The 15,888-nt window shown below is 36.0% G+C and overlaps 1 protein-coding gene across 1 annotated transcript in view; it reads right to left on the bottom strand.

Moving 5' to 3' along the window:
- The window catches only part of LOC131042139 (probable sodium/metabolite cotransporter BASS2, chloroplastic), an 80,073-nt gene that overhangs the window by 50,048 nt on the left and 14,137 nt on the right, over positions 1-15,888 (bottom strand). The window contains exons 3-7 of the mRNA XM_057975458.1: positions 13,256-13,382; positions 12,985-13,026; positions 12,635-12,748; positions 12,441-12,503; positions 12,033-12,160 (exon numbers count right to left, since the gene is read on the bottom strand). Coding sequence (XP_057831441.1) covers positions 12,033-12,160; positions 12,441-12,503; positions 12,635-12,748; positions 12,985-13,026; positions 13,256-13,382 — 474 coding nt within the window. The remainder of the gene's footprint in view (positions 1-12,032; positions 12,161-12,440; positions 12,504-12,634; positions 12,749-12,984; positions 13,027-13,255; positions 13,383-15,888) is intronic.

The following is a 15,888-nucleotide window of genomic DNA, read 5'->3' as shown; positions in this document are numbered from 1 at the left end:
CACGGGGTAGCATGCACTTAACATTTACTTTTTACCGCGCCAACCCACAATCAAGCTCGCAACAATACTCATCACCGTACAGGGGCACAAGGTAGACCATTAGCAGTCTCACTCCTCATCTCGTAATCCTTACCCCGCCACCTCATGGTTGGGCTTACAAAGTTATTCACAACCACACGGGGGTGCGAGGTAACACTTGATGGTCTATTGCTTCTCTTTAAAATGTCAACCTGCAATCCCATAGGGGTCCAAGCAGTTAAGGGTCACCCCCGTGGAAGCACAAGGTGACCATACCTAAGACTTTAAAACACACGTGAAGACTTCATGCTTACTAGGACATGGAAAGGCTCAAGGGGTCATTATAATAGAACATAAAAATATTTACCCGACACTTAGACTTAAAAGAAATCATGGAAACTGGCCAAAATATAAGGGGCTAACAAACGAGACCAGTGGGCAAACGATTGAACACACTCAAGTCATGACTTAACAGGAGGTTTTTATGGGCTGAACAGGTCACTGAAGAATTATAAACTTTCGATGTAAAAGACAAGGGGTTTAGGGCTTTAGACTTGGGCAACATTTAAACATGCCCTATTGACTTTCAGGGCTCTAAAAGACAAGTATGAATGAGAACATTTACAAAATGAATAAAGCTCTCTACACTTGTTAGATACTGTTTGTAAGTTTGTAGCCATTGCAACATGTAAAGACACATTTTAAGCATCTTATTGCACAACTAAGATGCGTCTTTGATGTTGTTCTGTATAAGTCATAGCTAGGCAGGTTTTGCATGTGTGTATGTACAACTCTGATATTATTTTGGCCAGTATTTGCATCATGAAGGTAAACCTAAGGAGCATGTTTATACAAAACAACTACTGCTTAATTCATGGCTGTAAATCAAGTCTGATCTTCAGGACTCTAGGTCAAAATTCACTACTCTAGGTCTGATCTCCTTATGTTTCAGGTCTGATCTCTGATTTCTGAGTCCTTCAAGTCTGATTTAAGTGTGTCTCAAACTCTGCAAATCTGTTTTCTATCTGATTTTGACTGATTTTCCCTCCTTGATGTTCGAATTTTGCTTCTAGGTCTGATTTGCTGATTGCAAGTCTGAGTTTCCCATTTTAGGTCTTGATGTACACTTGCTTAAGGTCTGATTTATCTCCTTCAAGGATTGACTACCTATACCTTACTGGGAACATTTGAAGGGGACCTGTGCACAAAGAAGCTAGGTATGAGTGCATGTGAGGTATAGCACTGCATCTGTCATTTCATTGAGGTGAGCACATTGTACACATTGGGCTGCACAACTTAGGGCGGAAAATGCAGTTGTGCATGCACAATGCACTCCTGTCTAGACTTAGTCAAATTTTGAGGTGTTTCCTTGTTTTGTGAGAATTCTGTCATGATTTGATTTGACTTCCTCTCCGCCCTTGATCTCTGATTTGAAATCTGCCTTGAATCAGGTCTTCTCATAGTTCTAAAATTGATCTTCCTCTTTCTGGAATTAACCCTTATTTCTGCTACAAATTTGCTTGGGTCTACTGGTCTGCTCCTCTGCTCCAGATTCACTGTGAATGATTTGATGTTTGAAACAAATAATTCGCTCCTCTTTATAGGCTTCCCTCTCTTTACACTAATCTTTCCTCCCTTCTAGCCAGCTTGCATTATTAGTGATTTGGAAAACAAATTAATCCAATACCCCATTAGGCCAGCAGGCCACAACACTTATTCTTTACCCTTCAAAATTTATATTTTCTTTCTCAATAAGGCCGATCTAGGGCTTGATTCTCCTTAAGCAGGATTTAAGTGAGGATTTGCCCAGCTCATTGAGCGCAAATAGCTGATAAGCTTGCATAAAACATGTCAGCACCTAACTCATTGAGCGCAAATAGCTGATAAGCTTGCATAAAACATGTCAGCACCTAAGTATCAATACCTTTTTCCTTTAACTCGGCTGAGTAAAAAGTTTACCCATGAATGGTTAAGAACCCCCCTACTCGACATCATTCATCACCTCTCACACCAAATTAACGGCTCTGCTCTACATATAAGCCTTAGGTCTGATTTCTAATTTGCAGGTCTGATTCAGGCTTGTTTAGTAATGACTTTTGATGTTGCTCTGCTTATTGACGAATTTAGGATCAATTTTAGGTCAACTTTCAGATGTCTAGGTCTGATTTCCCATCCATTTAGGTCTGAGAAGTCTTATGCTTAATCCTGCTTACGTTTTCATCAAGGTCTGAACATTTCAACCTGCCTTCACCTCCTTACTTGGGCACATTTTTATGCTCCATTTGCACAAAGCAAGGTGCAAATCCTATGCTCATTTGCACAAAATGCAATGCGCAAATTGTCTTACCATTTGCACAAGTTGGTATAATTTGTATGATCAATTGCACAATTCGTTCACTTGAAGTTACTTGGTTGTGCACACATTTTGATTTGTTGTCCTCATTTTTTAATTTTCAAAAATGTGATAACCCCTACAAATTTTTGCTTAAAATGTGTCATTTTTGTCTCCAAGGCACGTTTTACGAGGTGCGAAACTCATATTTGTTAGTGTCAAATCATTGGGGGGTGTCTTTGCCATCATTGTCCAAATTTTGGTGAGTTTTAGTCTTCATTTTCCTAGCTCTTTGTGCAATTTCGGGTTTCAGAGCAGTTACTGTAGGTTGAAGATTTTACTCTTACGGCATGCTTCCTGAGGCAAAAAATTTGCTCCTTGGTGAACTGGACTAATCTTCGGTCCATCCTCGATTCACGTTTCAAATTTCATCGCGTTTCGAGTTCGTTTGCTATGTTTTTTCTTCAATTTCGGGTTTTTTCTTCATGACTGCAAGTGAGAAATTTTCCTTTGATTGCAAGTTTTAATTTTCTCTTGTTTTAGTGTTGTAGGAAAATTTTAAAACAATTACAAGTGCACTTTATTTAATCTTGTCACTTGTAACTTACTTTTTATTTCCCCCTTGCTTTTTATGTCTTTTAAGTCATTGTAGGAACTTTTTGGACAAATTGCAAGTGAAATTAAAATTATAAGTTTAAAAAGAACTTATAATTTCTTTTAGAAGTTCCTATTTAGGTGATTTTAAGTTGTAGGGATTCTTTTTCTCTATTACAAGTTTTTTTGTTCCTTTATGTTTTTAAAACTTGTAATAGGGATTTTATTTCCCTATTACAAGTTGTTTTGCTCTTTATTTTTGTGTTCTTCTTTTTTTAAAACCTGAATTTGCCTTTGAAGGAAAAAATGATGTAATTTAAAACTTGTAAAGGGGTTTTAGAAACTCGAATGCATCTTTTGGAGGGCACATTTTACTTGGAGTTGGAAAGGAAGAACCCGACCTGCACATTTGTTCTCCCAAATCCATTTCTTGTGGCATTTCTCCACTAAATCCGTCATATATTCATGCAAAATCGTTGGAAATCAATGTTTATTGCCACATTTTTCACCAAAAACGGATTGGGCAAACACATTTTGCATTTTTGTAGCTGTTTTTAGACACGCTTTTGGAAGACACCTTTGCTGATTATTGCCACGTTTTGGAGAATGAGAATTGCCTTCTTGCCACATTGCAAACACGTCCTCCATTAATGAGTGTTTGAAGTCAAGAATACCTCTCCTTTTAAGCCGTTTTTGTTGGAAAGGGTTTGAAGGCAAAACCGATTTGGTTTGTTGGTTGCAATCATAATGTGGTGGCTTCCTTACCTATTTAAAGAGCATTTCAGTTTCTTTCAAGTCCAATTGCTTTGATCTAGGGCATTTGCTCTTGCTCAGATTTCGGGTTTCTTCAAGATCTTCCCCAAATTGATAAGTTATCTGCAAAGCAATTTGTGAATGTGCAAGATTTTCCCCCTTTTCATTTTTACTTGTATTCGGGATTTCAAAACCCGATTACAAGTAGCTTTGGTTATGTTGTCCTTCCCTTTGGTAAAAAGAGTTAACCTTCTTTTTACAAAAATTACAATGTTGAGAGTTTTTCCCATTTTCCAAGTTGCCAAGATGAAAATGTCCCTCTCCATATCTATCCATGGTCACATAAAGTTTGCCATTACCGGTTGGTATCAATTTTCCCATTACAAGTCCACTTGCAACCGGAACTTTAAAACCCAACTGCAGTTGTATCTTCACTTGCAGTCAGCCTTCCAAAACCCGAAATTGGTCCAAAATGCACTCAAAAACACTTGAAAATGAGTCTCTAAGGTCCAATTACAAGTGCAAACTTGTGGTTACCCATTACACATATGAAGTTGCATGTTTGTTCTCCACAATTGCAAGTTAATGCTCTTGTTTTTCCACACATGTAATGCAGTTTCCAGAACCCAAAATTCCCTTGTGAGCCCATTTTTGCATCAATTTATCCCTTCCCTTGTCAGTCTTGTTTGCACACACGACCTACCAAATCAATAAATTAAGGCATGGGCTTTATTTTGCAAGCAGATTTCAAGATTGGAGGATGATACAAAGAAGAGATACAACAACAATTCATGGATGCAAATTATAGAATGCTTTCAAGACAAAGATAGGCTTCTTACTTCAGCCTTGCAAAGGATTTCCCTCCTAAAAAGCTAGTACTACCCCAAGCAAGAAGATAAGGTTGAAGTTCGTTGGCCAAGGACACAAAGATCATTAAGGATGCAAATTCCCATTTTCGGTTCAAGATGTCTTCACCGATCCAAAATACTTCAAGTTCTAACATCCTGAAGCAACATGAAGATCATCACAGACAAAGGATGCTGTAGTTAGAGTCGTGTCTTCAGACACATAGAATAATCTTAATTATGCATTTGTAATTTTGTTTTGACAAATTACATGCAATGTCAAATTTGTAATTGCAAGTGTCACTTTACTTGCATTTTTGTCAAAATGTAATTACATGTAAGGCAACTACAAGTTGAATTGGATAAGGACTGTAGTTGGAATAAGTCATGGTGGTTGAGAGAATTTCTCAAGTTGGTTAGGATCCTCCCACCTTTTTCTCAAGGCTCCTCTCCTATAAATGCTTGAGGGGATCTATTGTAATTTTTATCTTTTGGCAATGCAACAAAATTCTGCCAGTTTGTATGTGCACTCTAAGACTTTGAGCTTAGATGTATATCAAATTGCTTTCAATAAAAGAGGCAAGTTGTGTTGAGACTTTGTGCCAATTCAAGTTGTTATGTGACGACATTTTCTGGAGTTGATTGTGATTTTTGTTTTATTGTTCAAGAGGGATTTAAATTCAATCTTGCACAGTTTGAGCTGCTAATTGTATTTAGAGTTATATGTTTGGTTTTCAGATTTGGTCTTGCAAACTTTGAGCTGCTTATCATATTTGAAGCTAGTGTGGAAAGCTCAAGTAAGGAGATAACTTGTAGACTTTGTGCTACTTTTATTTTTAAGACTTGTGCATGTAAGGTGAAGTGCATCATATAGACAAACTTTGAGCTGCTATGTGTTGTACATTGTTATCATTTTGAGAAGGTTGATAGGACAGTAGAAGTGTTGAAGACTTTGTGCTTTCATTTCTGTTTTCCTGTCCCGGGGAAGTAACGGAGGTCTTTGTGCTTTCATGGAAACTTTGCTTCCCTTTATGTTCCAAAAATCCTACAAAAAAGTCTCATTTCTATATTTGTTGTTATTTATTTCCAATTGCTATTACTTTTCTGTGAAGAGAAAAGAGTATAGTTTTTTCTTGAAAGAAGAAGAAAGACTGTTGTCTCACCCATATTAGATTAGTTTAGTCTGTAAATAGGGGGAGCCTTCCCTAAATTAGGAGAGTATCATACTCACACACTATGGCTGAAACCACAATTTTGAACATCCCCCAGGTGTACAAAATTTTCAACCAACGTGATTAGTTTGCACAAAATTGTTGCTCTTGCTAGGGTGCATTTCACCCCTTCAATTGCACAAAATGGGTGCACTTTGCCCTCTCATTTGCATAAAATTAATAACTATAATGCTTGATAGGACTTAAGGTGAGGGTGCAAATTTAGTGTCCATTTGCACAATCTTGCTTGCTTGAACACTTTTTTGATGCTCAATTGCACAAAATTTTAAAGGAGGGCACATTTTCTATGGTCAATTACACAAATGCTAGTGAAGGCACAATTTGACCATGTATTCACACAACTTGGGCGCAAAATTGGGGGTCATTTGCACAAAATGATCACCATTTTTCTCCCTTATTTGCCTAAATCATTGATTTAAATGTCCATATTGATGTTACTCAAATCCTCTCTTGCTTGGGCGCATTTTCATGCTTCATTTGCACAAATTCATTGCTCAGGGCAAGGTCCTTGGCTTGAGAAAAATCTTAGCCAAATTTTGTCTTCGCACCCGAATTTTTCAATCTTGATCCCTTACTACCATTGCCTTAGATTATCTTGTGATCCTTGCCTCTCTAGCACGGGTGCACTTTTAGGGTCCATTCGCACAAATTGCTCTTGGTGAGCAAGCTAGGATCAGGACCATGATTTAAGAAAAATTTTGACTTAGTCAATTTTTTCTTCTTCAAACTTCCATGAGTCCATTGCCTTCGTTCTTCACTATTTGGATGTATTTCATCATTGGAAGGCAATTTTGTAAGCCTGAGGTCCCACTTCCCAGGGCGCAACATCTAGCCTCCTTTGAACAAAATGTCAAATGACATGCTCACCTAGACAATCTTGCCTGTTAAGCTTTCAATGATTGTTGGGTTACTTGACCTCATATAGACACACTGACCATGACAAACCCTAGTAATTTAACCTCTTTCCTTGCAACTTGACAACTTGCTTCCTAACAACATTTGCAACTTTGCCACTTCGACATCTCCTAGCAACCTGACCTCAACTCCTCTCATCAAAAGGCTAAAGACTAAGGACTGACACCTAACTAGAAACCCCGAGCAGAAAAGCAAAATGTGAGGTGTCCCCATTTGCAATGGGGCGATGTGTGATTATATCGCTATAGTATTCAAGGTAAAATTTCAAGCCTCTTGCAGCTCAAACCAACCTCAACCAAAAATCATAAAGTAGGTATTTGATTCAATAATTCTACTACATTTTTTGGCTCTTAATTTATTTTGCAAATTATTGACTTTCTCCTCAAACCATGTGCAACATTTACACTCCCCCTCTTTTTACCTTATCTTATTCTATAACAAACCATTTCTTCTCCTCTAGCTCTCAATTATCCTAATGATGTATCACAGAGTATGATCCGAAACATTATATGAAAAGTCCAACACAATAGAATCCAAAATTAATGATGAAGAGCATTGAGATCACAGAGTGTGACCCGAAACATTATAGAACAGCTCCAACACAATTGAATCCAGAAACAATAATGAAGAGCATTATGGATTGTGAAAATTTGATATCATTAACCTTACATCCTATCTCAAACACCAATTCATCTTGAGCACATCCACCCTTGAGGTGCAACAAGAGACTTCTTGGTGACGGATTCGTATTGTCTTTCATCTTTTACGCATAATCTCTTATAGCTTAATCAAAGGTTTACAATTAGATATAGAATAGCATTTGAAATAATGATTCGATTCCTTTTATTTGTGTTCCAGGTTTACTTGTAGCAATTATTCACTCAAGCATATTTGGAGCAAAATACTACCAAAACAAGTACTAAAATTGCATGATGCAATGAATGCACTACAAATTTCTAGTGGCAATGTTCAAACTAAGGAATACTACTTTCTTTGATCAAATGAGTAATAGCACCGGTGCCAAGTTATTCACTCGAACAAACCTTGACCAAATATTTCCAAGGCAGTTATAAAAACTGCATTTTGCAATAAATGCACTACAAATTTGTAGAGGCAATGTTTAAGCGAAGGAATACCACTTTCATTCATGTGTTTTATTAACAGTCTCCTCAACAAGCAACTGGAGAAGTTTCTCTTCTTGAGGCATTTTGGATGATATCTTAATATATTCTCATTTGGCGAAGCACGATTAGCAGGTGAGAAAAGTTGCAAGAACTGACAAAGCATCAACCATTATACAAATCTTTTACAATTCTTGTTTACATGAAATGTATCCTGAGAAACTAAAGACTTATGTTGGAAAACCAAGCAACAATTGATACGCCTCCACAAATTCGTAACTCGGCACAACCATCAGCATAGTTCATTTCTGCAAACTTACACCAAGTTCACCATCCACTTCCATTTATGTTGTCAATGCTCCCCAGTTCAATGTGTAATCTAGCAATTTGGTGGCCTTAACTTACTTCTCATGTATCCTCAACTTCCCTACTGATGTTTCTTAGGGTGTGCTTTAGTGTTTTTCTTAGACATACCATGCTTTCAGTATATAATAACAATATTGTCTTTATTAGTTTTGTCTCTTCCACTTCAGTTTCAGAAAATTGATGCATACATAGGAATATGTAAGTCTGTTTAAACTTTAATGTAGTTCAACTTATGCAACCTGTTCAGAATAATGCTGGTTTCTTCTCAGTTTTGTCAAGCAGGCAGAGAACAAAGGGTGAGTGTATAGTTATCCTGCTTCAGTTCATGGATAGGTGGCAGGGGCCCTAATAGACTTGCATTTGACTTATCAAAAAAATGACGTATGGCTAGGACTCCTTAATAATGAGTAACTCTGTGTTACATCTGCAGATGCTGATAAGGCATTTTACAAGCAGCCTATTTGTTCCTAATTCTTTATGATGTACTGCTAGTTTATTGATGTTTTATACAAACATTATCAGGCATGTCCTTTAATACACACAAGGCTTCTTGCACCAACCTTCCTAAGCTAAATGATTTTTCACACTCTAAATAACACATAGGACCAGAGGACACTTCAATTCTTGAAATGCACTATATAAAGCTGGCTTTTGGATAGACAACGGGGTCCCAAAAGCCTGCCTCATTTTGACTTATCAAAAAAAAATGTATAGGTAGGAGGACTCCTTAATATAGGTTCTTCTGTGCTACAGTTGCAATTACTTATAAGAAATACTTCGAGCTGCCTGCTTGTTTCTAACTCTTATCATATGCAGCTAGTTTATTGATATTTTATGGAAAAACTGCCAAGCACATTCTTTAACATTTTGGAAGCCTCTTGAACCAACCTTCCTAAGCAAATCTATATTACGCTTGCACATTCTAAATCAACACAAACCCCACTTCCATTAGATTATGAAGATACAAAAGAACTTACACCAACTTTTGTTCATTTCTATTCTTGTCCCCACCAAAAAAGTTAACCAAAATAATGACAAAAAAACTCAGCAAAAGTCCCCTAAATTTACAGCTCAGGAAAGTTTCAGAAAATAATTGGCAATTGAGAAGCAAACTAAAATATTCATTTAAATTACTTAAATTTAATAGAAAAGTATCCGAAATGAAATAAAAACTACAATCAATATTATTTTCAAACAAACATCAATATGCCATAAATGTCATATTAAATATTAAACGTTTAGCCAGTATTAAAACATGAGCATATAACTTCCAAGAGACAAAAGCAAGTACATAATTAAAATCAAAATGATGAGAACTATAAAAGAAACATCAATCCCCTCCACTGCCATGTATGGCCTAAAACAAATTGGAGGGAGGATGTCCATACAATCAGGATGAAGTTATTGGCCATTTTCCTACACTGCTATAAATCTGAGAGTATGATCCTGATCCAACGTCTTTATATGCAGATGTAATGTCCCCTTCCTAGGTGACATGCAATTGAGCAAGGATTGGCCTATCATTTGGTTCCCGTAGGCCAATGGAGTGAAGAGGGAACCCATTCAAGAGTCATGGAGCCTTGCAGAGGGCTTTGTGAGCCAATTCAGACATTCAAACGACTGTTCCTAGTTTTTAGGAGGGATCCTTATTTTTAGAGAATGACTAAGAGTTGGTTACAGGGTGTCTAGGAACCATTTGGGATCATTTGAGACCATATCCTAAATTTTAGGGAGGGGTCCTATTTTTTAGGGAAGACTACTAGTTGACTAGTTGACCACCCGGAGGGCCACGAAGCAGAGCTGGTTCACTTTTGAGCATTCCCAGATGTTTGGAGACAGTTTCCTACTTTCTAAGAGGATTCCTAGTTTTAGGGGGGATCACTGCTAATTAGCCTGCAACACTCAGAGTTCATCCATGGACAGGTGGCTTCGGTCAAAATTCGATTCAAAGTCCAGATGAGCAGTTTTTGAATTATTTGGGAAATATTTAATATTTCTTAAGTTGGATTAAATAAATAATAATAAAGTGAAATAATATAATCACTTTATATTATAATAAAGTGGCCCCTTGGCACATTTTCCTAGAAGTTATAACTTAATAATATGGCCACTTTTAATGAGGAATTAGACCCTCAATGGGTCAAACCACTTAGGGGAAGTTTTTCTTTTTTAAAAAGAAACATTTTAACATGGTTTATGATGCCAAAAGTACAACCCTAAGCCCAAATTCGAATTAGGGTTTGAGGCATGTTAAAAAGACATTTTGGAGGCTCATTTTGGCATTAGGTTGTGGTGAATTTTGGAGAATTCTTCATCTTCAACAGGTCTACAGCACTTGGGCAGAATTTTGGAGCAAGTTTGGGGACGAAAACCTCCATTCCAGGGTGTTAGGACGAAATCCCTTGCACCAATCAGCAATTTGTTCAACAAAGGAAGCTCTTATCAGGTTATTAAAACCAAATTCAAGAGCTAATTGGAGTAATACAGCATCATTAGGGTCTGATTTTCAGATCTGAGCAGGAATAAGAGATTTCATTGAAAATTGTGCCATTTTGGAGCCAATCGTACAGTTCCCAGCTAGCCGTACCATTTCAGCTTGCCTAGGGTTTCAATAAAAATAAATAGAGGGGTTTGCAGCTGGGTTTTTGTTCAAAAATTATTGTCAGCAGTTAATAAGAAGATATCAAAGGTTTGTTTGGTGATATTACATCATTCTGGAGCTATGTGAGCAAAACAATGAGGAAAATTGGTTATTCCTAGAGATCTTGCCTGGCAAGATTCTAGAAATTGCACTGAACCTGAGATTTCTTCATAGATCTGTTTTTGGTAATTATCTGGAGGTGAATAAGGCTCATTGGAGTTATTAGTTGCAGTTGGAAGGGCTTCTATCATTCTTTCTACCTATTCAGGCCAATAATTCTCCTTCAATTCTAGCGCTAGATGCCCGGTAGGCCATTATTGGCTTTGATTGTTGAAAAAAAATAATTTATTTCCATTTGTTCATTGCTGTTAAATAAAATCAGAAGTTTGCAACTTAATTTTAGTCAATTATTCTTTATGAATTTGCACTTGTATTCATTTCTACATTATCAAAGTTTCAAGCATAAACCTCAAAAAATCTAAAAAGCACAAAACAATGCATTGAAAACCAAACATTTTTCGCTGGTCAAAGAACTTGATTGAAACAACAAATCAGATTGTGCCAATATCTCAGTTGGCATCTTTCAGCAGACAGAAATATTCAGTTGTACTACCAAAAATCCTGGGTCATTTTGACAGATTACTAAACTAAGGAGTGATATATTTCAATTAGAAACACTATAAAAGGGCCTTTTGTTATTCTTTTTACATTTAAGTCATCATCAAATATCTTAAATCTTTAATATATAGAACGAACCTTTTGATAGCCCCCATATTAGAATTTGGTTAAAAAGAATTTGATTTTGGCAATACAGTCTTAGAAATTACCAAGATCCAAACATGGGGATTCATCGTCAAATTGCTAATAATAGCCAATCATTAGTTGAATAAAGTAACAATGGCAAAAGTCAGACAAGCTAGACACTATTGTGTAATTAGTAATGATCCCCAAAAAAAAATCTTATAAAAGATTTGAAGACTACACCCCATAATCATAAACATTGCTAAAGACATTCACATACTTGTATATGAACATATGCATATATTTATCAAAAGGAGAATAGAACCCATATCATTCGACATGTAATTTAACAAAACTTGATTTAGAATAGATTCATTTCTCATCTATCAGCATAAGGGAACTAATATCTAATAGAACTTTTAAAAATGGTTTTACCGAAGGACAACAGTGTAGTGGAGATATGAAAAAACTTACGTTGTCATGAGCACTGAAAGTGCTACATTTCCCTTAGATATGTATGTTGCAACATTTGACGCTTGACCTCCAGGGCAACAGGACACCAAAATAAGGCCAGTTGCAAGAGGAGCAGAAAGTTTCAGGCTCTGTTATGCATGCATTGAATGCTAGCATAAGTGAGAATAATATTTATTTGATACATAAATATTCTTGATGAGCCAACAGATAATTCTACATAGGGATGTCTTTAGTAAAACATGCTGCATTTGAATGGGAAAGACTAGTTGTTCCTGTTAGTATGGAAAGAACAGAATATACAGCTTTATCATTTACAAACACTGAGGTTGATTCATGTATTCAACTGACATTGTAATACCATTATAGTTAAATTTAGGTCCATATTTGACAAATTTGAATAGAGCTTACCGAAGCAATCATGAATCCTAGAAGTGGTTTTATAAAGTATTGTGCTATAAATCCCACACCAACCTACACAATAGATTGATATATTCAGCTTAGCAGTCCATAATTATTACAAGTTGCCAAAACTATAGTAACTACCTAAAACAGGAATTCCCAATTTTCCAAAAGTAAAATCATAAAATAAGATGGTATCAAACCGTCCACGGGTTTCTCATGCATCTCCTGAAATCTTCAAATGTTAATGTCAACCCCATTGAAAGCATGAGAAACCCTAGACCCACAGTGAACAAATCTGTCTGTAGCCATGTAACCTGCATGTAGATAAAAGGACTTTAAAAAAAAATTCTTATCCAGGCAATGGTAAGATAGGTCAACATGCATATCTAACCAATTTAATATTATTAATATCTTAATATGATAGCAGCAATAATTTCTTCAAAACTAAATAACCACCATGAATTCAAAAAAAAAGAAACAATGAAACAAAATGATTCAACATGAAAACACTAGAAATTTTTGACATCATAAGAGTAAAGTATGAAATTACTGCTGAAGGTTTGTATATGCCAATTATTGTGCCAATTATCACCTGAAAACAAGACACCATGGGAAAGTATCAATGTTGAATTTGAAAGATTTCTCATAATCATAACAGGCCTACAGGTCAAAAGATTACTGGCATTTCATATTGCCAAACTGACAGCATTTAGAAAGTTCTACTCATGGGCAATGTCTTCATTATTATCCAAAAAGGGAAGAACGGAATAAAAGGTACTTGAAGCAATATAGCAACAAGTCAGGAAACTTCAAATGCTTACCCATACAGGAAAAAGAGTAGTTAACAACTCCACAACCTTCTCAAATTGACTTAACTCCCCAGAAGCTGCACTAGGAGCATCCCCAGCAGCATTTATTTCAGCTTTGCATACTTGCCTCCTGCCATGGCTGCCAATGCTTTCAGTCTAGTTTGATAATCTATAAGATCACCAAATTTTGGAGCAGCAAAGATTAAAAAAACAAGAATCCACAAGGTGACAAGAACAAATTTTCTTTTCCTAACAAATCCTCCTTATATAAAAATTATGAGAATGCTAAAATATCGAGGAATTAATGATTGTTTATCAATCATGCAAACGGAATCTCTCATCCTCCCTCCCTCTACTAAAGTGGAATGATATAAAATTGTTTTGGTTTATTATCTCCAGTGACAGTCTAGGGTAGAGAGAAAAGAATTTACTCTAGCAACATTTTATAAGTAGTAAAAGTCGCTAATCATTATTACTTCCAGAACCAAAAGATTATCTATTACAATGTTCTAGAGATAGAATCAGGAAAATTTCTAACAGATAGAACAACAATAATGAGCTTTTACTAGTTACAAATACAGAGCAGATGGTTATGTGAAGGAACAGTATATAATGGACTATCTGAGTACATTCCAGGGGATTAGAGTACAAATAGGATTATTAAAGAATCTAACAAAATGGTGAAGATAAGTTGCATGTTTGTGACTGGTATCCCAATCAAAGCTATAATTTTTAAGTTTAATTGACAATGAAAAACTATTATTATATCAAAAGTACTATAGCAAACAGATAAATAGGTAAATGCAATTCACAATGCCAGCATAGGTTTCAGAATATTTAAGGCAGACATGTCCTAGAAAACAAAGCAAAAAGCAGAAGAAATTAATCAATATAAAAGCGACTACATGAAACTAATCCAGTAGCATGCCAAGGAAAAGAGCAGAGCAAAAACCACTTGCAAGCTTTTTTTAATAGATAAAGCATTCTTTTTGAAGATGTACAAAGCATAAACAAACTGCTAATATAATTGCACAACAACTACGTAGAACAGGAATAAGAAATGTGAGGCAATGACTCTAGTAGATAAAAAGGATGCAGTGTTCAATATTTTCTTTAAAAAAAAAAGATGTGATGTATAATACACTAGAAAGCATGAAAGGTACATTGGCGAAGCATCAAAATTACATAAAAGACCCTATCCTATTAAAGCTAGAATGGTAGCTCCTGAGCCTTCGCCCCCTAGAGAAAGGCTCTACATGCTTGCAGGAAACAGTTAATTCTAGTTTTAACATCCATTACCAGATCCCCACTTATGGGCAACTATCTGCATGGGAAGTGCATTTTGAAAAATTAATTGAATAAACAATTGGATAACTTTATTCAGTTATAGAGCTGTTTAAATAGGCAATTACAAGCGGTGATGTTTCTAAAAAGAAACAACTGCTTCTAAAAATAGAAGCCAAAAATAGAAAACTAAATTAGCAAAAATTACACTAATGACCATTAAAGTACTAATTGAATAATAATTAAATATTCTAATACCCTCCCTTAATGGTCATTCTAACAACGAACTACCCTACAGAAAACGCTGCAGGTCTTTTGATCACAAACGCAAAGAACACTCTGCTGCGGCGGAGACCCTCCCAGGATTTGCAAAATGTAAATGACCAAGAATACCAAAATCCGTCCAACCTGATGTTGGGTAACCAAACTGAAACCTAAAACCACAATTTTGAGGAAGAATCGGCAAACCCTCCAAAACTGAAGATACAAATCATCATTTTTTATGGAAAAAAATGGTAAAAGCCCTAAACAGGACCAAAAAACCCTAAAACGATTTTTGAGGAAAAAATCGAACAAAACCCTAAAACATCACGCAGCAAGACCCAAAACATCACGTGGTAAAACACCAGACATCACGTGGTAAAACATCAGACATCACGCGGTAAAACACCAGACATCACATGGCAAAATTCCAGACATCGCGAGATAAAAACCTGATTTTTGAGGAAAAATCAAGCAAAACCCTCCCATGATTTTTTCTGGCGAAAAAACAGAAAACCTATCCATGATTTTTGTGGAGTAAAAACAAAAAACCCATAGACAATTTTTTAGGAAAAAATCGTGAAAACCCTAAAAGCTGGATTTACAAATCATCGTTTTTGTAAAGAACAGTAAAACCAAAAAAAAAAAATTGTGGAAAAAACTATTAAAACCCAGCAAACAATTTTTTTTATAGATAAAAATTATAAAAACCATAAGCAATTTTTTTTCCAGAAACACCCAAATAGTTTTGCTGAAAATCCTAGTCGCAGGAGGTTTGACAGATCAATAAGAAATGCCCACAAATTCCAGAGAAAATCACTCTCGTCGCAAGCATGAAAAATCGCACATGGAAAACCCTCGTGGCAAATCGCGGAGAAAAAAAACTATGAAATTGCAGAAAAATCGCGAAAATATCCGTCAAACAAAAATCGTGAATAGGAAGACCTGCAAAAATCGCAAAAATCCCGACTCTGCCGAGAAAATCTCATTGTGAAAAACATTGCAAATCCACGAAAATCGCGAAATGAAAACCGCGCCTCATAAAAAAACGCGAAAAGTCTTCACAAGCACCGGAAATCGCGAATAAACCGTCGCGGAAA

Source organism: Cryptomeria japonica, chromosome 9 (assembly GCF_030272615.1).
Source record: "Cryptomeria japonica chromosome 9, Sugi_1.0, whole genome shotgun sequence".
Lineage (NCBI taxonomy): Eukaryota > Viridiplantae > Streptophyta > Pinopsida > Cupressales > Cupressaceae > Cryptomeria > Cryptomeria japonica.
The sequence above is the reverse complement of the archived record's forward strand: the minus strand, read 5'-3'. Positions and strand labels throughout refer to the sequence as shown.